The 23,835-nt window shown below is 39.8% G+C and overlaps 2 protein-coding genes across 8 annotated transcripts; both read right to left on the bottom strand.

Annotated features, from left to right (window-relative positions):
- LOC8080061 (protein translation factor SUI1 homolog) lies at positions 4,436 to 6,297 on the bottom strand. 2 transcript variants are annotated; one of them, XM_002439972.2, is made up of 5 exons: positions 6,141 to 6,297; positions 5,383 to 5,489; positions 4,972 to 5,183; positions 4,831 to 4,884; positions 4,436 to 4,727 (listed from the first exon to the last, which is right to left on the bottom strand). In XM_002439972.2, the coding sequence occupies exons 2-5, from the start codon at positions 5,417 to 5,419 to the stop codon at positions 4,683 to 4,685; spliced, it is 348 nt and encodes a 115-aa protein (XP_002440017.1). In that variant the 5' UTR covers positions 5,420 to 5,489; positions 6,141 to 6,297; the 3' UTR covers positions 4,436 to 4,682. The 2 variants fall into 2 exon arrangements, with proteins under 2 accessions (XP_002440017.1, XP_021302597.1); XM_021446922.1 differs by lacking the exon at positions 6,141 to 6,297 and adding an exon at positions 6,003 to 6,104.
- On the bottom strand, positions 8,417 to 23,031 carry LOC8067462 (DNA mismatch repair protein MSH5). Of its 6 annotated transcripts, XR_002447796.1 has the most exons (36): positions 22,528 to 23,029; positions 21,911 to 21,942; positions 21,486 to 21,580; positions 21,216 to 21,296; positions 21,074 to 21,146; positions 20,401 to 20,464; positions 19,870 to 20,021; positions 19,450 to 19,551; positions 19,337 to 19,364; positions 19,242 to 19,273; positions 19,107 to 19,164; positions 18,941 to 19,027; positions 18,398 to 18,454; positions 17,533 to 17,634; positions 17,375 to 17,419; positions 16,095 to 16,172; positions 14,093 to 14,143; positions 13,924 to 14,005; positions 13,227 to 13,300; positions 13,061 to 13,157; positions 12,450 to 12,546; positions 12,268 to 12,357; positions 12,106 to 12,170; positions 11,957 to 12,015; positions 11,800 to 11,876; positions 11,563 to 11,649; positions 11,427 to 11,488; positions 11,268 to 11,329; positions 10,414 to 10,467; positions 10,226 to 10,308; positions 10,114 to 10,145; positions 10,009 to 10,032; positions 9,827 to 9,910; positions 9,618 to 9,733; positions 9,306 to 9,501; positions 8,417 to 8,702 (listed from the first exon to the last, which is right to left on the bottom strand). XR_002447796.1 is itself a non-coding variant. In XM_021447935.1 (35 exons), the coding sequence occupies exons 1-35, from the start codon at positions 22,573 to 22,575 to the stop codon at positions 9,415 to 9,417; spliced, it is 2,517 nt and encodes an 838-aa protein (XP_021303610.1). In that variant the 5' UTR covers positions 22,576 to 23,029; the 3' UTR covers positions 9,196 to 9,414. The 6 variants fall into 6 exon arrangements, 4 of the variants coding, with proteins under 4 accessions (XP_021303610.1, XP_021303611.1, XP_021303612.1 ...); XM_021447935.1 differs by lacking the exon at positions 8,417 to 8,702 and having other exon boundaries at positions 9,196 to 9,501; XR_002447797.1 differs by lacking the exons at positions 8,417 to 8,702; positions 9,827 to 9,910 and having other exon boundaries at positions 9,196 to 9,501; positions 9,957 to 10,032; positions 22,528 to 23,031.

Here is a 23,835-nt window from a genome sequence, read left to right as displayed (position 1 = left end):
TTACAACATTTATTTTCTATTACAACCACATAATGAGCTCAACAATGTTACAATAAACATCACAGCTCATATATATCCTCAAACATTCACAGATAATCGCATGAATTCAAAACTGTCGTAAAAAAATACTCACAAACCGCAGCAATCAAATAAACAAACCTGTGAAGAATTACAACACTTTTACGAACCAGTTGCCATAGCATAAGCAAGCGAGTCACGGAATGCAGCCATCGGGTTTGGACCATCTTCGACAACCTCAGGAGGTGGCTGATTCTCATACGCTTGTCGCGGCACATAGTTCTCATTATTGTCACACATATGGAAGTGCTTATCTGGTATGCCACTGCTTCTCATAAAATTATGCAGGGCCATACATGCAACAATGATTTTGGATTGCTTGTGAGGTGCGTATGGAGGGATCTTTTGCAACATACGCCACTTCATTTTCAAAACTCCAAATGCCCGCTCAATAACATTTCTAAGGCTAGAGTGCGCATAATTGAAGATTTCCTCTTTACCTTGTGGCTCCGGCCCGTCACGGAACTCCTGCAGATGGTACTTGTTGCCTTTGTAATGAGCTAGGTACCCCTGCTTGTTCGCATAGCCCGAGTCCACGAGATAGTATTTCTCTGCATCCACAAACAAGCAGTTAGCCACAGTCTCATCAACTATTACAATGAGTCATGTGTATCAATTAGTCAGTACCTTGAGGTGGATGTGGGAACACAGCGCTATATGTTGTTGTCGAGTCATTGAACACTCTCATGTCATGAACAGATCCAGGCCAACCAGCATTCACAAAGGTGAATCTCATGTCGAAGTCACAACAAGCCATGACATTTTGTGTAGTGATTCCCTTGCGGCACAAGTGCTGAACAAACATGTCATTTGGCACTACACATTGGACATGAGTCCCATCTATAGCCCCTATGCAGTCCTTGAAATGTGGATAAAACCTAGGATTTCTAAGCCTTGGATGCAGTGTTCTAAACTCTGGGTCAACTGGTTTAATGATGTCTGCTCCTAGCTGCACAAGGCTATTCAAGACTCTGTTGAACATTTTTGAGACAGTCCCCAAAGACCTCTCAAATCTGTCCTCAACTTGCCTAACAGACTGTGGTGCCCCAACCATCCATAAGAACATGCCTAGAGCCTCAAAAGAAGTCGACTTGGTTGTCGATTTCAGACCGTACTTATCACATAAAAGCTCATGCAAGGTAAAGAACATTGTAGGGGTCATTCTAAACATGTTGTAACATGACTTCTCACTGGCCATCTTAGCATGAACCCATTCAATGCCACTCATTTTAGGATCTCTATAGTCAGCTCTACACATGTACTTGTCAATGTGCATTGCATATTGGTACATACCAAAGATGAACTCATCCTCCTCAGCATCTTCCATCATCTCATCCAGCAACTCATCTTCTTCCTTCTCCAACTGTTGCAGCAACTCCTCCCTTCGTGCATCATACCAAGAACTCTTAGCCTGCCACAATTACAGCACAAAGTAGTCAACATATGGTAGAACACAATCAATGTCATCAGAATGCCCCAAAAGTAGCATAGTAGTACATACAAATTCATAGTGCAACAAAGATTGGTAATCAAACAAATTAGTACATTCAAAGGTCTTTCCAAACAAATAACAACATAGAGTTCATAGTTCTTGAAAAGAAACAAATAAAACCACACACACGTACGCACTACAACATACATCACAACCAAAAGCATCGGTTCCTTCTCCAGCAAAAGGTTCTACACTGTCAGTGGAACTATTGTCAGTGGAACTACTGCGCCATTGCTACATGCATTAGATGGAAGGTGTTCTAGGGGTCCACCGGCGGAGGGTTGCTGGCGAGCTTCTGGATGATTCGTATCCTCACTGTCTCACTTGACGAAAGGAACAAATCCATCTGCGCTTCATTCTCAGCCAGAGCAAGGAGTCCGTCCAATAGGGCTGGCGTGTCTCGAGATATGCCAAGCTCATGCTCAGCAATCCTAGAGCACTCAGCTATTTTCCAGTTCACAGCTGTCCTTGCGGCGTCCTTGTCCTGTGCTTTCTTCCTGTGAACCTCCAGCCTCTCTCTAGCAAGCTCCAAATGCGAGCTCACGTACTGGTTCATGACCCTCGCGTATGTGTTCTTGGTCTTCTTGTTGGGGCTCGTTGCAGTTGTGCTAGTGCTTCCTGTCCTTTTCGTCCCAAGGCTCATAGGGGTAGGGGTGTCCTCGTCATCTGCTGGTTCGTCATCAGATGTAACTTCATGCACTTGAGTTGTTGGACCAGCAGCTGGAACGTACGATGAGGAGCCATCAACTGTGTTCCCGGCAAACATCTCGTCGAGATGTTCTAAGTACGGAGGCAGTCCATTTGACCTAATCTTCATGAACTCGCATTCCTGCAGGCAGTGAAATAGTTACATATTCTTCGAGTTGTACAAGTGAATTGCAAATGGAAATGTGATAGTGCATGACACACATAACGTAGTGTTGTCGTTCCACCACTTGTCTGTAGCTTGGATGAACCCGTCAGCATCTATATTAACTCCAGTGTGCGTACGTGCAAGGTTACAGAACCTCCACGGCTTCTTAAGGGTCCTCTGTTTGCCTTGCAATTGTTCCCTATCGTGTAGCAAACCTGTTGCAGCATAGTACCTACTCCTCAACCTCTTCCAGCCATATTTGTTCATTTGGCCTCCAGGGCAATTGCCGTTGTGCATCTCTAAAACGTACGACTCGTAGTACTTCATTAGATTATCTGTGGTCCAATTAGCTTTGCTCTTGTGCACCTAAACCGTGATAGTATGGCCAAATGATGAAAACAGAAAGCATAATGTATCTCAGTAGAGCAATCATCATGGTTTGAATTGGTAATATGGTAGCAGCATGATACTCTGTGAAATAATATTTTATGTGATGTATTATTTCATCATGGTTTCAGTTGCTATTAATCCTTGTTTACAATTCATTCCCTAAACAGAAAGCAGAATGTATATTAATTGCTATGTAGGATATCGTAATTGCAACCCCTAAATAGAAAGATGCCCTCTGGGCTATCCCAGAGTGAAGTTATCATGAAGTGGGCAACACATAACAAGCATACAACTAAACCCTAAACAGATAGTAAACAGAGAAGCAATGTCCGAAACAAAAATAAACAAAAATAAACAGAAGTATTGAAAGTGCAAACATAAACAAAAATATTAAAAGTAAGCTACTTCACATGCAGTAAGCAGGTACACAGGGTGTTGTTTAGAACTAAAGTACTTCACATGTACAAAACAGAAAGACTGTCAAATACAACTAAACTACTTGACATGTTCTAAGCAGGTAGGCAGGGTCTTCTTTACCTTTCCGGCAGATGCTTGTGAGCGGTGACCGTGTCCTCGGCTGCGAGATGCCGTGCGTGCAGATCGAGGGTTGCTGCCCCCGCCAGGCGACAACGGGTCGCCGAAACCTTCCTCTGCTGACCCCACCGGGTCACCCGCTTGCCGAGGCGGCCGGAACAAGGGACGCCGAGATGCCCCCACCGTCGGGACGCGAACGGGAGGCGGCATAACATCTCTGCTTCCGCGGAGATGCTCGGCGTAGTGGTCGACGTCGTCGGCCGCCCATTGGTCCGCAGCGTTGATGTGGAGGCCGTCGAACCCTAGGTGCGGGTTGGGGTACGAGCTTGACCCAGCACCGGAGCCGAAGGCGCTTGGTCCGGAGCTGGCCCAGAAATCGCGCGTCACGCCACCGGCCGTAGATCCGCTGTTGTGGCTCCGGTTGAAGCCAGCCTCGTCACCGTCGAAGCCTCCGCTGCCATGGCCGGCCATGGTTGGCAAGAATAAGACGACGAAAGTAGAGGAGACGGATGGATCTAGAGGGGGAGACCGAAGCTGTGTGGAGCAGGGACGGGAGGGAGAGCACAGCGGCGGCGGAGGGAAGGAACGGGAGGGAGCAGAGCGTCGCAGCGACCGGTGTGCGCTGCGGGTGGGCGAGAATGCGGATAGGGTTAGGGTTTCACGCGGCCGCCGCGTATAAGTACGCCTGCACCGTGGAAGTTTGGGCTGGCAGCAGCCGTTTCGGCCTGCGAAATTGGCCCAAAATATTTCGGGCCTGTTTAGTTCCAAAAGGCTAAATTGCAAATTTTTTTGCATTTCGGCCCAAAATTTCGGAAAGTAAACAAGGCCTTGAACTATGCAGTCTATGCTCCTGTAAATTTCAACAGTTAAGCTCATTGGCACTAAAAACACGCAATTGCGGCGCACGGATGCTGAGTTAATCCGGCAACAGTAATTTACAGTAGCTCGCTCCACGAGAACAATTGACACCTGACAACTTTAGATCATCCAATTGAGTTGCGCACGGCTAGAACACCACATGCGCAACAAGGAGGTAATTAGTACAGATAAAAACCAACTCAGAACAAGTGCACGAGACAAACATCAGCTCTTATAGCCAAACACAAAGTACTTTTATTAAGTTGGCAATAACCCATAGTACAAGCCATACACATATGCTGACCGCACATAACAATGAGACGAAAACACAACTTGCATCAAGCAAGACACAATTGACAATAGAACAATAGTTCTTATGTTCTTATATAAAGAAAGCAATGACTAGTAATTGTCGCTGCTTCAAGCTTCCCAATATGTGGAGGCGCACAATATAGGGCACAAGCATTTACAGGTCCCTTAGAACCCGTGAATCTTGATGTTCTCTTTCTTCGCAATCCCAGCCTACCAAGACAAGTAATAATCACATCATCAGTATAAACAGACGGAACATTTATCAGTCTGTTAAAACAGTATTCAGCTGATCAGCTCTGAAGATTCTGAATACCTGAACTAGGAAAGTAGCAACATTCTTGCGCTGATCACCTTGGAGCTGAATGACCTGCAGAGGACAAATACATCATCAGTATACCCACAACCAGCAGGTACCATTTTTATGAACTTTAAACGCATTGCTCTCGCATATTACCTGGCCGAGCTCTGGATCCTGGACTACAGTACCATTGCAGCAGAACTCCTTCTTGAGATCCTTGAGGATCTTGTTGTAGCTGAACTCTTTCTTCAGTCCCTGGACTGTAGTCAGACTCTTTCTGCCGTTGCGTTGCTGGATGCGCACATGCACATAATCCTTTGTACCGGGACCAGCACCAGAGTCCTCAGCATTTGCCTCAGCAAACGGATCTATCAGAGATGATGCCACACACCATCAGATTCACATGCACGCATGTATACATACATCAAACAGAACAATATTCAAGATGAAATTCATGCATGTCATGTTGTCAATCTATTCAGTAAAGTTCAGGAAGCTACAACATGCTATGCCAAACCACAACGTAAGAAAGCATGGAATCATGGATGTGGAAAGTAATAAACATACCAAAGGCAGATGGAAGCTGGACGTCGAGATCAGACATGAAACTTGGTTGTTGAAGTTTGATCGGCACCGAGCTGATCACGCTTTGATTCGTTGATCTTATGCAGAAGCTGCCAAAATCATACTATCAATCACATGCTACACAAGCCGAAACATTTGAGAAATAAACAGAAACTAGCACAGATCGATGATACAGAGGTAGGACGGTAGCAGTCAGCAGTTAGGGACAATCATCTACACCGTACACCGGTCAAACATACCCTAGGGTTCCAAAATCACTCTCATATAACAATAGATCTAGAAACGTGCTAGACTAATATCCAGATTTCCTCAAATCCCATCCCAGGTCTTCTAATCCCTGATAACGAATCGGAGCCCGAACGCTACAAACACGCCTACTTGCATCCAAAACAAGGAGCAGCCTACGAATCGGGTCGAAACCCCATGATTCAACAGAGTGACCGCAAGGCATAAAAATTCCCCCCCGAAAACCCAGCTGTGCTCACCATCCCGAACAGATCCAATCGATTCAACAACCGCCCCACAGCCCAGAGGTCGTGAACAATCATCCCCTCTATCTAAGAATCATAGGGCAAAAACTAACACATCGCAAAACTAGGGACCTTCTGAAGACTACGATCCGAGATCCGTTGGCTATACCAAAGCCGATTCGCGGCGACAAGCGATCGAACCCCTCCAGATCCCCAAATCGAGACGACGACGGATTGAATCGAAGAGAGGGGAAAGGGGGATGTGCTCACCTCTCGCTTTCCTGGACCTGGAGGAGGCGTGGAGCGCACGCGGTTGGTGACGAGAGGCGGATAAGACTTGACCAGGAGGAAGCAGGAGCTGTCTGGCTTGAGCCCCTCTGCGGGTTTGTTGGCTTTATAGGCGTGTGGTGCGTATAATTAGGTGGGCGAACCGCCGTTCCGAAGGAAGCTGGCTAATTATGCATTTCCACACGACTCTACTGTAGGGCTCTCGATTCCTGCCGACCTATCGCGACGGAGGCTTTTTTCATTTTTTTAAATCTTTTTCCTCCCTTAGTTTATTTGCTCGCTTGGATGGAATTTCTTTTCGATAGTTATTTGATTCTCAATGGAATTGGATAATGAATAGAGTCGAGTGGAACTATCCTCGTGGTTGAATTGAATCGTTCCGAGCGTATTCGTTTATCTGAAAAGCTATAACTAAAAATTGTTCATTCATTTATTGTGAAAGAAAAACTCTACTAGCTAGTAGAAAAAAGTACGACTTAGAAGAATGAACAGAGTCATTGTCGCTCCTCATGTTAAAATTTGAGTCTGTCTACACAATAGTTGAGTGCTTAAAATGGTTGGATTCTAACCGTTGGATGAAGATCCATTACTCAAATCTGTTTTCTTCTACTTCTAGTCCATGATCCATAGTAAACCTAGTGCATGTTGTGTAATGGAACATCCAAGAATCTTTTCACCATAGGTCCATGGTTCATTTGTGCACAGCAAAATTTAGGCCTTGTTTAGTTGACCCAAAAACCAAAAACTTTTCAACATTCCTTGTCACATCGAATTTTCCGGCACATGCATGAAGCATTAAATATAGATGAAAACAAAAACTAATTGCACAATTTGCCTGTAAATTGTGAGATGAATCTTTTAAACCTAGTTACTCCATGATTGGATAATGTTTGTCAAATAAAAATGAAAGTGCTACAGTGTCAAAATCTAAAAAAAAAAATTCGGATCTAAACAAGGCCTTACTCCGCCGTACACGAATCAATAATAGTTAAACTAGCTATTTTTGGTGAACTTAATTACTGGTTTTGATCTAACCAATGAATTTCAATATCTGTAACAAATAGTAGTGCAATATAAAGGATTAATCTCATATAAAAAAACTTAAGCCTGTTTGCTTGTGCTTATCAGCCAAATCTGCCAACTATTCAGTAGTATTTTTCTCTCACAATGAATTAATCAAGAATATTTTTTGTTATGACTTATCAGCCAAACGAACAGGACATAATTATAAGATTAACCCAACTTAGATGTGTCTATTGTAATATGCACCTTTATGAATTTTAAAATAGTTGAAGGAGAGCTACACAACTGCACGTGTGTCTCGATGTTAATAAGTTTGGGCGGCTACAACATGACATGAATGGTGCAGTGGCATGGCCTTGTTTAGTTCCAAAATTTTTGGCAAAATAAGCATTGTAGCATTTTCGTTTGTATTTGAAAATATTGTCCAATCATAGACTAACTAAGTTCAAAAGATTCGTCTCATAAATTACAGAAAATCTGTGTAATTAGTTATTATTTTTATCTATATTTAATGTTCTATGTATGTACTTCGAGATTCGATGTGACGGAAAATCTGAAAAATTTTGCAAATTTTTTTGGTAACTAAACAAGGCCTATGTTTGGCAAAATATTCAACGCAAACCATATTTTGATGCAATCTATGAAAACCTCATTAAAATCATACTTAGAAGTTTTTTAAAAAAATTGAAACTATGTACACCAATAGTGCATCTATAGACATGCAAATTTTGTCCTCTAGTATGTGCATATGCAAATCAAATTTGTTCTTTTCATACGAAGTTTTACAAAAACAACTTTGAATCCCAATTTTTGTGATAATATATGTCCATAGATGCACTATTGGTGTGCATAGTTTCAAATTTTTTGAAATTTTCTAAACATGATTTTGTAAAGGGTTTTCATGATTGCACCAAAGAGTTTGCACTTAATGTTTTGCCCAAATGTTTTGCAACTCTAAATTGAAAGCAATAATGGTGACAACGAGGGGCAATGGATTGAGAGATAGAAAAGAAGTGGGGACAAACCGTTACAGGAGAGAGCGAGAGATATAAGAAATAAAATTTCGCTTTTTAATATTAAGTTATTATAGATTATAATTATTTTTTTAAACACAACATGCACTAGGTTTACCAAGCATGTATCAATTCATAAGATTTGCATTTAAATTTTATAAAATAGATTGTTTGCACTAAAATGTGAAAATATGCAAGATGATATTTTTCTTAGAGGAAATATAAAAGATAATAATATAAATATATTTCTTAGAGGAAAGACCGCTAACACATGTGGCATATCAGTTGTCAAAAACAAGTCGCAAAAAAAAAAGTTGTCAAAAACAAATTGTCGAATCTAGTCTAGTTTGTGCAAGACAGTGAGGTCAGCACACATCCTAACTCTGAGTTGCAGCCTTGCAGGTCGTCGCGAGTAGACTCGATGGCCGACTCTTTCACTGAAGATGCCTGTTAGTATTTCCCGTCAAGGACTTTCAGTGATTGATTCCGATGACATAACCCCCGAGGCCTGAAGGAAAAAGGTATTGCAATTTTATACTGTGATCTTTGATGACATGTCGCCTCATCGTGTCGTGCATAAATCCAAGCGACAAGCCACTAGAGTTCAGAGCAACTCCAACACTATCTATGTTATCTATGCTATTTTTATATTTTTAAAGTAAAAATTAAAGTCCAATAAATGTATTATCTAGTTTGCTAAAATAGCATGTTTGCTAAAATAAGTGTGTTATCTAGTTTGCTATCTCTAAACTTTCACTTATCACAAATAGCGCATCGTCCTTACTAACTATCCTTTGTATAATTATCCTATACAAAGGTTGTTGTGGACTTCTATATTTTAAATGAGTTTTTTATTTTATATAATAACTAAATTTTATAATTTAGAATATAAGTTTACCTAGTCTCGCTCTCAGATTAATATGTGCTCAAACTAGTCTATACTTTCATTCATTCTATAGTTCGACCCCGAGTAACAGAGGGGGAGCAGGAGCACGAACATCCGACGACCATTGAAACAAGCAAGATAAGTAGACATGTAAAAAGCAAGATAAGTAGACATGTAAAGCTGCTAACAGCGCAACAGATGAACGGCGGTACATGCAACAAATACCATTCCAACTTTCACCCTTTTTGCTGGAGGTTCCAGTACTCATTCCTGTAGGTTCCAGTAACCATTCCAACTTTCATCCTTTTTCCTGTACAAGTCTTGATTTCGAGAGCTACAATTCGGAGGGGAATAGTTCCTGGAAGAAGCTGTTCAGGTCATCTTTCTGTGTATCGATGGCCATCAGTTTAGTCACTGCATCCTGAAATTTAACAAAGATTATTACATTCAATTAACACATCTTTTCCCCCAGTTTATATGTAACATCAGAATAGATGTTCTTTATCGTAAAATGTCATTGTGCGCAAAGTTATGCACCTGGTACTGCTTGTCTGTTGCTGTTAATTTCTCACTGGTCACGCGCCTCGCAGGTTTCTTGGAATGTATGTCCCCTAAAACACTGTCAGCTCTCTGGACAACTTCATTTGGAACACCTGCTAACAGGCAAACAGGAGGACCATATTTAAAATTGCAGTTTAGAGTAACATGGTATCAATGTGACAGTGTAACTTGTAGGTAAATTTTACATGGCAATTGGCATGTCAACATGTCAATCACTTCACTATGACCGCAACTTTTAATTGAAGCAAAACAATGCTGACAATACCAATCTGAACAAAATAGTACAGTAGTTTATGGTTTCAGTGAAAAAGTAACCGTGTTATCACAACATCATGCCAGGTGATTACAAGTTCGTCCAGGTACATACCAGCAAGCCATGCACAATGCAGACCTGCAAGGAAAAAAAAAGGTACCTTGTAACTGATTCAAAAGGATCCATAGCAATTGTTGGAAATGCAGTATGTAAGCTTACCAAAGCTTAAGAGAGCTTGCCCAGGTACAAGCCTTCACCATGTGCATTACAAATTAAGGAATTAGTACACAAGGAAACAAAACAGGAACAAGAATAAAGCATGGATAGTTACCGATAAAGGAATATGATATCTTCATTGCTCGTCTGTCCATCAGGATTCAGAACACTCATGGTATAACATTTGATATGTTCAGACTGCAAATGTCTCAGATTTCTTGTTATGAACAGGCCTACCCAAGACTGACTGAAAAAGAAAACAATTGTTTATATACAATCAGCAAATGGACATTGACTATTAACCTGTGGTAGGTAGTTCTCGGTGAAGATCTCTGTCAGATGTGTTGACAAAAGGACCTGCAATAATTAGACAATATCACAACATACTAGTCAATTTTGATGCTAGGCTAGCTAGTTTTAAGCATCATAGAATATATTGGCCATCCATGTATGGGTAAGCCATTTACGAGATCTACAAGAGTCAATCAGCAGTTACACCATTTTATTTTGTTCCCATCCAGTATGGCAAACGATATAGAAAACAAGTTATTATATGGTTAATATGTTACAGGATGTAGGGCCACAGGTGTGATACTAATACATAAGGAACTCAAGCGTCAAGGTGCCAACAATGTCAAATTGATGTATTTTTTACTCATTGATCAAACTAATCAGTCACATTTAATATGCTAAGCATTTGCATGTGCATGGACAATAATTTTACTCATGCCTGAGAAATGTAATGTCAAAATGCTTTTTTGTGCAAAAGCATCATTGAATGAAATAGACATGAAAGGAACAGGGGGGGAATTTTTTCCCTCAGAAACTGACCTGATAAGTTTTTCCTATTCATATACATTACAGTCCAACAGTACTATCAATTTCTAAAATCTGCCTTTCTAGTTTAAGTCGGTTTTTTTTTAACATTCACAGCTCAATTCTCCACTTAAGCAGAAAATCAAATCAATTTACTAAATGGACTGAAAAGAATCAGGAGGAAAATATAAGAACAAATAGAATGCAGAAAATTGGAGCTAAGCAAATCATGCAATGAAGTTCACAAATCCAAAGGATTGAAAGGAAGCCCACAAGACCAGACTGGCAAACCTATCAGATTGAATTTCTAAAACAACATTTCCCAAGACAAGCTATCTAACCTTCGGGGGGGGATCATAGTTTGCAAAATGACTGATAGTACCTCCAAGCAGACCAATGCCATCTACAAATAATCAGGAAAGAAAGACAAACCATGTAATCTTGAGCCATGTTGAGGATAAATAGAAAGGAGTTAGATTTACTGTGGTCACACTTTTTACCTTCCGTTAGAGTGCCCTTACCGAATTCATCCAACAAACACAGTGACCTGGATGTTGCATGCCTGAAAAACAAATTGAGCATCAAACCTACAGCTGAAAGATGAGACTACAAGCTTCAGGGTCACTACCACGATACCTAAGCATTGTTCCAACTTGATGTAGGTCAATCATAAAAGTTGACTGTTCAGTTGTCATGGATTTGCTTCCCATTGCACAGAATATCCTGCAAAAGATTCTTAAGCATGTCAAGGTTTGGTCCAAACCCATGTGTGTACATACATATGCTTTTTGGTCTGCAACCGTAATACATAATCTTTTCTATAACATATAAACCATGTGACATACAAGGAAAGTGCTTATATGTTAGACCAACCTATCTGTCAATCCAACAATAGCAGAATCAGCAGGAACAAAGCTTCCAATATGAGCAAGAAAAACTATCAAGGCCACCTGAAAGCAGGTATCCAATGCAAATTGATCTTTCCTATAATTTGTTTTTTATAAGAGGAAGTATTGTAAAAGTAAATTACCTGCTTAATGTAAATGCTTTTTCCTGAGTAGTTGGGCCCAGTTATTATGTTTATTCTTCCTAAATTAAAAAAAAAACTTATGTTAGAAGTTTTGCAACAATTCTAGGTGCCAAAAGAATGAAGGTTCATAAATCTTGCACACTATTCACCTGCATCACGAATTTTGATATCATTCGGAACAAAGGTATCAACAGTCATTTCCTGCAAAGCATGTCTAAATGCTACTGGAGTAAGTTTAGGTTGTAGACATTGTAAAACTAAAGACTAGCTAACTATCATGCAATTTGTAAATCAACAAAATAAATACTAACCTGCCATTATGTATCTCGAGTATTGAATCTTCAGTTAAGATGGGCCTCACATAATTGTTTTGGCGAGCAACAATTGCTAATGATAAAATACTGATGTAACAGAATCAAGAAGAACACATTAACCGATGTACTGTCAGTAAGATGTTCTATACTATTTGTATGCCCAGTAAAAGCATACATACCAATCAAGTTCTGCTGCAAAGTTCACTGCTTTTGTCAGTTGAGGTAGAAATTGAAGGACGCGACACACTAAATCCCTTATGATAGCTCTCTCCATGTCTGTATGAAATATGAACAGCTATGAGACAAAATATGTTTGTGACTTTGTGAGTTTCTAATACATTTTCAAAAGCATAAAAAAGGTCCTCCATATGTGGGCCCAAACAGGATTAATAGTCCAGAAAGCAGAAAATAGAAATAAACTTGACTTTGACAAAGGAAAGGGATCAACTAGATATAGACTTAAATTATACAAACTCCAGCCATTTTGTTTTACTTCTAGCCCTAAATCGTGCAGATAACCTTACATGCATATATATATATATATATATATATATATATATATATATATATATATATATATATATATATATATATATATATATATATATATATATATATATATATATATATATATATATATATATATATATATATATATATGACTTGTATAGAGACTATAGATTCCTGAACTTTTACTTGAATAAAATACACCGCAATCATGTGTAGGACTTCATGAAGAACTTACAATAGTATGACAAGATAAAAAAGGTAAAAGGAGCACAGAAGCTACCAAGAATTTTATGATAAATATCTCCAAGAAGGTTGTCCAGTTCTCTAGTCTTTTGGGTATGATAGAAGAACCTTCTCTCCTCACCTTCGTCTGAAAACTGATGAAAACAAATTTATTGCCAAGCAAAAAAAAATTAAACTAGAAAAGGGATAAAGACACCGCATACCGCAAATTCGTAATCTGGAAGTCCTGCCAACAAGGCATCACTAATCTTCTCATCAAAAAAGCACATTAGGTACCCTGGAAGTAGCAAATGTGATGATATAGAAATCATGACACATAAATTATATACCAGGATTAGTGGCAACTATGTTAATTGTTTAGAATTCAAATTTCTACGGAGAAAAAATCAAGCTGTTATCTCCTTAAAGCAAACAATGACATCAAATATTTGAACATAGTATGGATGATAGTATAAAAGATCATCAGCTTAACCATGATCCCAACCTATTACGAAGTGAGACTACATTTAAACATCCCTCAAATCGAGGTCAGAAGATTAATTATGTGCATTGACCTTAAGTATAGAACTATAGAACAAGCTTAATTTAAGTAATGTCTCATGCACCAAAAAATAAAATTCAACAAGCAGATTTAGTATTATTCAACTTCTTAAGGTAGATAGGCATTTACGAAATAGGGTTTCGTTGAAGTTTAAGGGATTTAGTTAGAATCCCTGTTATACAGAGTAGCACAGTAGATGATGGATGGAAGAATACTTTTATAAGAAATAGGGAGGAAACAGGCTAAGTTTGATCACATAATAGTAACTCAAAACTTTCACATAACAGAAGGCTAGGTAATTTCAAATCAAAGGGGAAAAAGAAGGAGTAGAGTTCTTATTAAAGATAAGGAAGCCCTACCTATTTGGTGTACATAGACTACTAGTGGAGCTATTCTGCATCCAAATGAGAAAGGTAAAGAAGCGTTTTCATTATCTGACACCTAGAAGCAATTGAACTGTCAGAAATTACCGAATAAATACTTAAAGACAATGTATCAAACTCAATTTGAGTTTGAAAGACCTATCACCTGCTCCAGAAAGTCAGGTAAACCTTCATACACCATCCTCAGCTCATCCAGCTGTTCAATATAAAGAGAAGATATTGAATTATACAAGTGTGTCCATAACTTCTATCACAGCTAAATGACAGTCTAGAAATGCCTGTTTTGTGATACAAGAGAAAGCAAATGAATAGCAGCATACAAATATTTCAAGCAAATGGTTTTCCTGTGGCAGTTCAGATTTGAAATACAAAGGCTTGGCCATTGAACAGTGTCAACAGTCAGCAAATTTCATCTTGCCACCACACTTAAGAGTTGTTGCTACAAGCCTACAATGATAAATGATGTAGCAACTTCCCATGCACAATGTCAAGCATAACCTATTTTGAAAGACAGAAGCTATGTTTGGAAATGCCATCGTCAAACTTGGTGAAAGAAACTAAAATTGAGGCAATAGGGGTTAAATTCAACAACAACAAAAAGGTATTTCAATGGCAAGATAAACACAAAATCATTTATTAAAGAGTTAAATGCACCAGAGGTTCATTAACTTATGCAGGGGTTTCAGTTAAGTCCAACTCTAAAAGTTGATTCTCAGGTCCATAAACTTTTTAAGTGGTTCACCGCTGGTCCATACCCCTTCATTTGGCCCTTAAATTCAACTTCCGTGTCCGTAAACTTTTTAAGTGGTTTACTGCAGGTCCATACCCCTTCACTTGACTCTTAGATCTAACATTGGCATGCAGAGTCAACAGCCAGCATGGCATGAACTTTGCAAATAGCCCCTCTTCCCTCCCTTCTCCTTCCTTGCTCTAGTGGCAGCATGTGGCATGCAAGATGGTGAGCGCACCAGCAAGTAGCACGAGCTCAAGGGACAGTGGCACGTGATGAAGGCCCGGTGGAGTGAGGCATAGGGCCGTAGGGGTGCACGGCAGTGCGCGTGTTCCACGAGTCATCTCCTTCCTCTTCTTTCTTCCCCAAATCAACATAGGCACAAGTATGGCAGGGAAGGGCAAGATTCAGCCAAGAGAGCATTCGTCAGCGCGGTCAGCGGCAATGGATGTGACCGCGAGCTTCAGCACTCACCTGGGCACGCAAGGGTGGTTTTAAGTTTTCGGATGGAGGTTAGCAGCAGGTCAGTCATGAGTGTGCCTGTCTAGCGGTCAACGACAAGTATAGAAGGTAGAAGACGGTAGTGGAAATGGTGGGTCCGGCATAGACTTGCCCCGAACGTGTGCGTGCGGGACAAGGGGACTGCGGAGGACTCAACCGTGCACTTGTTGAAGCAGTGATGGCCTACACCGATGGGAATGGTGACCCATGCGAGCTTAAAGCTCAACCATGGTAGCTGCAGTATAGCAGGCTAGGAGCTCCGACATAGTTTCTGCGTGTCCAACGACCGCAAAGGGTAGAGGAGGCAGAGACGGAGTTCATAGAGCTCATTTCTAGGACAGAGGTGAAACGCAAGGCGAGAAACAGCGTTGGTAGTGGGAGCTAGGTGACCGGTAATGGTGGTAGCGAGGCTTGAGGGAGTGGAAAGGAGCGCGCGGGCAGGGGATAAGCATGGGCTCGGCCTGAGCTCAGCAAATCTGTGGTGAACAACTTAAAAAGATTATAGACCCGGAAGTTGAATCTAAGGCCCAAACGAAGGTGTATGGACCTGCAGTGAATCACTTAAAAAGTTTCGGAAATCAAAATTTAGAGTTGATGCACCTAATCGAAACACCCACATAAGTTAATGGACCTATGGTGCATTTAACTCTTTGTTAAAATAACAAAATACAACATAAACCTGCAACATCTGCCTCTATGGTGCATTTCACAGCAACATGTAAAACCACATACATTCTAGTTATGCAGAAAGAATACCACCATTGAAAGAAGAGGCAGGGATTTTCCACACTTCTTCTCAAATAGAGCCTTTATACAATAGAACTTTTTTTTTGTCAAAGATGCTGGAGTCTTGTGTATCATTTCATTAAGAAGAAGCAATAGAATACAACTCAAGGATGGAAAAAGCAAGTCTGACCTCATCACATAACCCTTCTTTCACCACGGTTTCATAGCCTTTCTCCTTACCCCGTTGAACATCAATCACACCAACTACCTATCAATAATAGAAGGACATGATTACCAATTAACAGTGTATGAGATGGTAAAAACACATTCCATAAAAAGCTCTAAGTATTCATCAGTAGTAGCAATAAAGAGTTGCCATTTCCAGAAAAATGCCTCAACACACAAAGGAAAATTGTAACAGTAGCAGGAACCAAAATATTTGGCAAAAACCAGATAGCTATCATTGGCCAACCAAACATCTAAAATGAAGACGTACATAACAAATGTTACAGAGACAAAAAGAAAAACAAAAGAATGATTGTTACATATTTTTTCCTCCTATTTTTCATTACTTTATGGGAGCGGCTTTGGCACCCTCATCTGTAGTATCTTAACTGAAACAGATGGAAGAAAGCAGAGCTGTCTTCCTCTTCCTCACCACCTGGCTTCCTCGCAGACAACTCGCACGCCAGCCATGGCCCGCTCCCCCACGACCTCCTCTGTTCCTCCCTGTCTCCTCCTGGCTGTGGCTAACAAATCAAGGATCAACTGGTGGCTTCTCACACCACGCTTGACCTCGAGCGCAGGACCATGCCCAGTCATGGACACACTGCTCACGGGGGAGGCGCGCGCTCACACGGGAGGTACGGACAGGGGCGGAGGAATACGAGGCGAGGAAGAAGGTGGTGGAGGAAAAAAGACTGTCACAGCCTGCCGTCAAAACGAATCTTAGCAATCCCACGCAACGGCCTGGATACTGAGGGCGTCATATATTTATCATTACTTTATATGCACTTAGTTATTTGCAGTCAAAAACAAAGTGTCGACCAAATTTGACACCCAAGCGCTTGGTCAGTGGACTGGGCCTAATAGAAGAATGCGTCGAAGCGTATAATGTTTGTTCAGGCTTAAATCCTGAAGAAACAAGTTTCACAAATCATTATGTCATGAACTTTTTAACAGTACCCAAAAATCACACTATAGAAGTTCATCATGTATAATGTGTAATGATGCATGTATCACTGGCACAAAACAAGATAAGATATGACATAGATCTCTAGAGAGAGAGCAGGAGAAGACTTGGTCATTACACCGCCTGATAAAAAAAATAAGTGATGCTTAAGAAGTTTTGCAGTCAAACCATTTATTGTGCCCATCAGTACTTTTGTGCATTTTTTTCAATCAAGCATACAAATAAAAGGTCGCAATATTTCCAAATCAAAATGAAACCTGACTAAGTTTTGAACTGACCAGGTCTGACACGTAATCCAACTCTGCTGTAATGGAAGAATTTGCCTGAAAACATAAAGGATGCACGATGAGGAAAATGATACAATAAACACATGAAACTTGTCCAAATTTCAATATTGGATTGGTGGAACTGATGGTTCTCCCTTGGAGACTGATACCTTTCCAATCAAATCAATGTTCATATGTTGCAACTTAATCGCCAGATGCTCTGATATTCCTACTTCAAAAATCTTGTTTATATGTAGCAGAGAGCAAATGCACTGAAAAAAGGGGGGAACGTATATATACCAATAAGTAAATGGGGAAAAGACAGAAAAAGATTTACGATGGCACAGATGTGCATACTTAATATATAACACTTCAGTCAAAGTTTATGCAAAACAGTAAACTTGCTAGGCAGGAGAAAGGCCAAAAACAAGAACTCATTTAAAATGATGAGTTTATTTAAAAATAAAAATCTACAATGTACACTTGACACTGATAGTGATAAAGCACATGGTTGTAGTGATTGAGTCCTGATTCCAAGTTCCACTTCCCTTGAAACCAAACAGTTTGTCCTATGTACTCTAGTTGTATGGAGGAGCTTGACATAATCGAAGACTAGAAGTTCTGACAAGAGGAATAGGCATAGCAATTATGCTAAAAACCATGCACCAATTATGACTGATAATCTTACTTTCCCAACACCGTTAATCAAAACATGTTGCATGATGAATGCTATGAAGCAATACTGCAATAATCAAAAGACCCACATGAGAAATTCTTCAGGTATTTCCTGCCAGAAATTCTAACTACTGATCTTAATATTTACGCTGTTAAAATAAGTAATATAACAAACATGGTTTGGTGCTATGCCTACTCGCGGACACCAGGGAATTTCATTTAAGTTTTCTATTAGTCCTGCACTGCACAAGCATGCAAGGCATAAAAGTACTAACGATCTAGAAAGACGTGTTTCTATCTGACGTGTTTCTATCTTTCTGGTTAAAATGTAGGTATTTCGAAACAAGACTTTTGGGGTACCTTAAGAAATGTGGTCCAGTCACTGCTTGTACAGAAGGAACTTGGAGAGTTGAATTTCTACAGAAAAAACAAATATCAGGCATGAGTATTAAGAGCTCTAAACCTGAATCAGCATGCTTGAAGACGCTTATAAGAATAGGCACAATATCAGGTTTTGTTTTTACCATTTATAAATCAAAAACAATGTCTTCATTCACTATTCATTGTCAGAAACAAGATGCGTACTATGTTATGCACTTATGCTAAATTCACAATATTTATAGCAAGAACAGGGTGGGTAAAATAAAAATATCAGACCATGGAACAATTTGGGAGCAAGTGTAGGGTGAAACTACCACAAGACCCAACAAACTCAGAAGCATAATTTGAGGCCAGTTTTCCATAAAGAGGGCATAATTAAAGCTATAAAAATTGATATTCGGTCTTTCTATGACATATTGACATATTAAGGCCTAAAGGGGTTATGATTGTACTACAAGTTCACAACCAAAGAAGGTACAAATAACACCACATTAAAATTTGTATGTATTGCCAACTTAGAACCTGGAGCATGTGGGGAACATCTCTGACAGACTTTAAAGTCTCACGCAATGCAGACATTACTTCTTCACAGCAAAGAAAGAATGTTATCTGCAATTTCTAGGAAAACAGTACAGAAATCTAATGGTGCCTAGTGGGCATCAAGAATTGAAAAAGTGGATAAGGATACTGTGTTGAGGCGATTATTTATGACATCAATATCAATTATAGGACGTAGGAACCATGCCCTGAAACCAAAAAGGAATAGTTAATACAGATTTGGCTTATCATTATTACACTCATTATTATCAGAGGTAAGAGATACCTCAAGAGGCGTTTTCCCATTGGCGTGACACACTAAATTCAAAACACAGTTAGTGCATTGCAGAAAAGAAGTAAATAAAGAAAGAGGTTTTTTACCTTGTTGAGCATGCCAAAAACTGAGAACCTGCAGTTTCTCAATATTATTAAAAAATTGGACGCCAGCCAAAAGCTACCACAAAAAACTTGAATCCTTGATGAAAGATTCTTACCCTTCTTTAGCCCTTCCAATTCCCATGTAACTAGGGTGTTTATCTACTTGAAAAATCTGTAGTGCTTCATGAGCAGTTGCATCGAGTTTAAGGAACTTGTCTCTGTGATTATAAGTCAAGGCATTCAATGCTAACTAAAAAATAGATAGGAGAATGCCAACCTGTTAAAAATGTGTTCAGTCCATATTTCCAGAATATATATATAATTATGTTGGTTACAAACTAGATTATCGCTGGAAGATGTCATGGGCAGTCTGTTGGTTATGGGCCTGCCGGCCAGGGCAGCAGTGTGTCAGGTCAGATCTGATCTGACATACTGCTGTCCGGGACCATAAGCCCAGCTTACTGCCCACGACAGAAGATGTAATTAAATCTCAACAGATCAGTGTGTTCGGTTTATCTCATATCATCAAAGGATAAAATGAGATCTGTACCACAGAATCGATTGCAATGGATGCTCCACCTTGCATCTGCTCAATGGTGTCAAGAAGTCTCTCATTGTCTAATATGGCTAGGAGACCTCCAGCAGCACGAACTTGAACATCGCTTCCAAGATCCATCATGGAATTAAGCTGCAAGTAAACCAAAAAGATATTTCCATCTCGTAACTAGAAATGCCTAACAAGATTTGGGAGTAGAAAAATGAATGATAAAAAAGGTAATAAATAATCAGTGGTTATCAGCGACTGAATTTAGAATGAAACGAGAAAAGTAGCAGGATAGCGATCCTTGTTGCAATCCTTTGTTTTCTGAGGGAAATAGCAATCCTTGTTGCAGTGCTTGATCACATAGTGACATATTATTGGTCCAACGATATATGTTTTTTTATCTCAGAGATGCAATTAACAGGTACTTACAATATAATTAATATTTCTAAAGAAATCTCAGGAGACGAATTGAAACATGTAAGTACCAATTAGTGTGGCAAGATTCTCATTTAAGATCACTTACAAAGCATATCCTTTCTTTTGCACTGAGTCCATCATCCATAGCTGCAACTTTCAAGTAGATCAATCTGCAGTTTAGATATGCATACAAAGTATTACATCGTCAAGTTATCAGCTTAAAGATGTCATCGAGAGAGAGAACAAAAATACTATGATGCTTGGTGGTTACTAATTATGGTGAACTTTACAAGAAGAGAGCGTGCTTGTTATTTTGTTTCTTCGCTTACAAGTTCCCTGAATACAGATATATACAAAAAGAAAATTGATAGTCATAGCATAGGTCATCACATAGCTCCAGTAAAGTGTTTCTTCTCCTTTTTTCCAAATGGGCCAGACTAAGCATTTTTGGCTGTAGATGTTCAGCTAACAGAGAGTATTCCGGTTAGAAATTAATAATGTCAAAACCTCATCATCATATACATATACATATTACTAAAGTGAAGTAATTTTGCACCAAACCATGACGAATTTGGTTACTACATGTTCAAGAAGGAATACAAGAGCAATCTAACAAAGCATGTCAAGCAATTTAGTGTATTTGTAAATGTTGTACTATGCAGATCAGACAAGACGATCCTTATATACTGATGTAAGGAATATTGTAAGGCACAGAAATAATACTTCTTAATACATTTAAGAAGTGCCAGGTTTTGTAAACAGTAGATAAAGCAGCTAACCTGTGCCAGGCTTGCTCATAGCTGAATGTTGAGCTTTTCATAAGCTTCACAACAGGAGCCTCATTGTTACCATCTGTATGATTTCATGCAAAACCATCAGAGAACTAAAGATATCAGTTCGAAGAAGTGGTTGTGGCCGTACCATTTCGTTGTAAAGCCGACAAAAGTGCTTCTTCTGTTTTTGTGCTTGCATATATTGTGCTTGGTTTTGACTGAAATTTCACTGATGCAAAATCAGGATCACAAAGTGTCAGCTATATCTATATGGTTTCATTTTCTACCAATCCTAAAAGTTCAATTTCGAATATATTGGAAAACATACATAAGTGCCTTTTTTACCATAGCAGCCCCTCTGTCTATATTCCAAACAAATAGGAAGCAAACTTGATTTCTATTTATGTGAGGAACATACCAAGATCAATCAGAGGATATTCCCCAACGCTGTCTTCCCAGATTTCTAACACAAAAAGTTGGCGAGTATCCGAATCATAGTATGCCACTCCAACTCTGAATCACAATAAAGTAAAAAACAATACAATAAATTAACTATGCACTGTGATAATAATTCACAAAACAAACTTTAGCACTGGACAGTGTGGTGCAACTATAAATGATGGTGTTTGTTTAACAATATTCACAGGACTATTTAGATTGGTGTCTAGCATTCACGTTATTGAGGAAGTCTATGAAGCAGGATCTTGTAATGAAATTAAAATCAAATAGCAAGGAAACATTCAACTGACATGGTGTACATCAAGTAAAGAAACATGCCTTATAAAAATAGTGAAAAGAATGATAGCTAATGGACAGTGAAGTGAAGCATGCATCTAGATTTACCTACGTCCTTGCATTACACAGGCCATATGAACCTGAAATGTAATCAGAAAGCCATTCAGTGAGTGCAGTGATAGCATGAAGATATGCACCTTTGCACAAAATAACTGATAATAATCAAAATAACATGTGCAGAAAGCATGATACCACAGAATAAAAAATAGTCAGCTAGAACGTAAATTTATTGCCCCACATAAAACAAATTTTGGGTTACAGTCTTACATATGAAACAACTAGCATTTACATATAAATATAATAAAAAAAAGAGTCAGCTAGAGCAAAAAACATTATGGCATTGCGAAAATGTTGTTGGTATGCAAAATATCACTCATGCTATAAAGTCCTAATGTATATATGTTAGAAGTGCAGGTTTGAGCTGAAACTGAAAGACAGGGGCGGGCCCAGTAAAGACATTGGTGTACATATGTACACCCGAAATTTTTTTGCAAAATTCACGTATACACTTGCAATTAGATCATGTCTAGCCAAATAGCTTACGTTAGGCTTCGAGTGCTGCTTGGTTTCGCACGACGGACAGGGAAGAGAAGGTAGGTTAGGCTTTGAATGCTGTTCGCCTGTTCGGTTTCGCACAGGGAAGGGAAGAGAAGGGGCGGGCATACCTGTTGGGTGCTCGTTTCCGGGGAAAGGTCCGGCGAAGACATTGGCATCTAGCGTAGAGCGGCGGCGGCGGCAGCCGGCGGTGGTAGCCTAGTCGTCACGCTCCCAGCTCCTACCGAACAAGCGCTCCCAGCTCCTACCGACGGCGGCGCGGGCTCCCAGCTCCTCTCAACGGCGCGGCAGAGCGAGCTTCAGAGCAGATCCCTTCCCCTGGAGCGAGCTCCTCCCCACGGCAGCCGCTCCTGCGGCACGAGCTCCCGCGCCCCGCCCACACAGCTCCTCTTCTCCGGTGAGCCTGTGCCGCAGCGGGCTCCTCGCCCGGTGACCCGGAGAGCAGCTCCCACGGCAAGCCCCTGCGGGTCTCGGCGAGGCCCTGCTCGTCCGCCCGCGGCTTCCCCGGCGACTCCCTGCTCGTCCGCCCACACCTTGTCCCGCGCGGCGCGGCTGCTCGTCCCTGCTCGAGAGCACGCGGGGAGAACGAATAGCCAATAGCCGAGGGGCAGCCCAACCGCATGGGCCTCCTCCTTGGCCTTCGGCCTTTCAGTTCCAAAAAGTTTTTGAACTTTAACGTTATACCATTTTCGTTTTTATTTAATAATTATTGTTCAAATATAAACTTATTATTATTAAATTTAAAAAATTCGTCTCATATAAACTATAGATAAATTGTACAATTAGTTTTTATTTTTGTCTATATTTAATATTCTATACATATGCCTAAGATTCTATGTAAAAGTTTTTGAATTGGGGTGAACTAAACAAGGCCTTCATTGTTTTGTTTCAAAGAAAACAAATGTTTAGCGAATCCTTCTTCTTTCTTTCTTTCTCTTTCTTTATTACAAAACTTAAGTGATGTGTGGATTTTATTACCCGAGTGATTTGCAGATTTCTTAATGCTATATAATTTTACGTGCTACAACTATATCCACCACACGAATCTTATACAGCTGGCATGGTACAGTCCGGTCGAATGCATGCATCCAAATACACCCTTATACATTGCAATCCAATATGTATTGGAATCTAACTCTGTATCATTAAATCCATAAATATATGTATTTCTAACTCGTATGAGCATGGATTGTTAAGGTTCAAAGAAAAAAGAAGAGACGCAAGAGCATTATGAAAAATTAAAAAACAGATGAGAGAATCTATTTGCTCTTTGATATTAAATAACATAGATATAGATTACAACAAAGTTAAAATAGAATTGATGACAATGCTTTTTTTTCTCTTTTTTCATTGATTTAAATGAATTGCTCGGTATGTATTTTATGTGCTTTTGTCTCGTTTTAGTTGTTTGTAGCGTT

The sequence above is a fragment of the Sorghum bicolor genome, chromosome 9 (assembly GCF_000003195.3).
Source record: "Sorghum bicolor cultivar BTx623 chromosome 9, Sorghum_bicolor_NCBIv3, whole genome shotgun sequence".
Lineage (NCBI taxonomy): Eukaryota > Viridiplantae > Streptophyta > Magnoliopsida > Poales > Poaceae > Sorghum > Sorghum bicolor.
The sequence above is the reverse complement of the archived record's forward strand: the minus strand, read 5'-3'. Positions and strand labels throughout refer to the sequence as shown.

Excerpts from the sequence above, each read along its gene's own strand:
- LOC8080061 (XM_002439972.2), bottom strand. The coding sequence starts at position 5,419 with ATGTCTGATCTCGACGTCCAGCTTCCATCTGCCTTTG. Across the intron at positions 4,885-4,971 it reads AGGATCCAGAGCTCGGCCAG|GTCATTCAGCTCCAAGGTGA; the intron begins GTAATATGCGAG and ends TGTCCTCTGCAG. Across the intron at positions 4,728-4,830 it reads TTGCTACTTTCCTAGTTCAG|GCTGGGATTGCGAAGAAAGA; the intron begins GTATTCAGAATC and ends TTGTCTTGGTAG.
- LOC8067462 (XM_021447935.1), bottom strand. The coding sequence starts at position 22,575 with ATGCCAATGTCTTCGCCGGACCTTTCCCCGGAAACGAGCACCCAACAG. Across the intron at positions 21,581-21,910 it reads TGTGTAATGCAAGGACGTAG|AGTTGGAGTGGCATACTATG; the intron begins GTAAATCTAGAT and ends ATTGTGATTCAG. Across the intron at positions 11,877-11,956 it reads AAAGCATTTACATTAAGCAG|GTGGCCTTGATAGTTTTTCT; the intron begins GTAATTTACTTT and ends ACCTGCTTTCAG.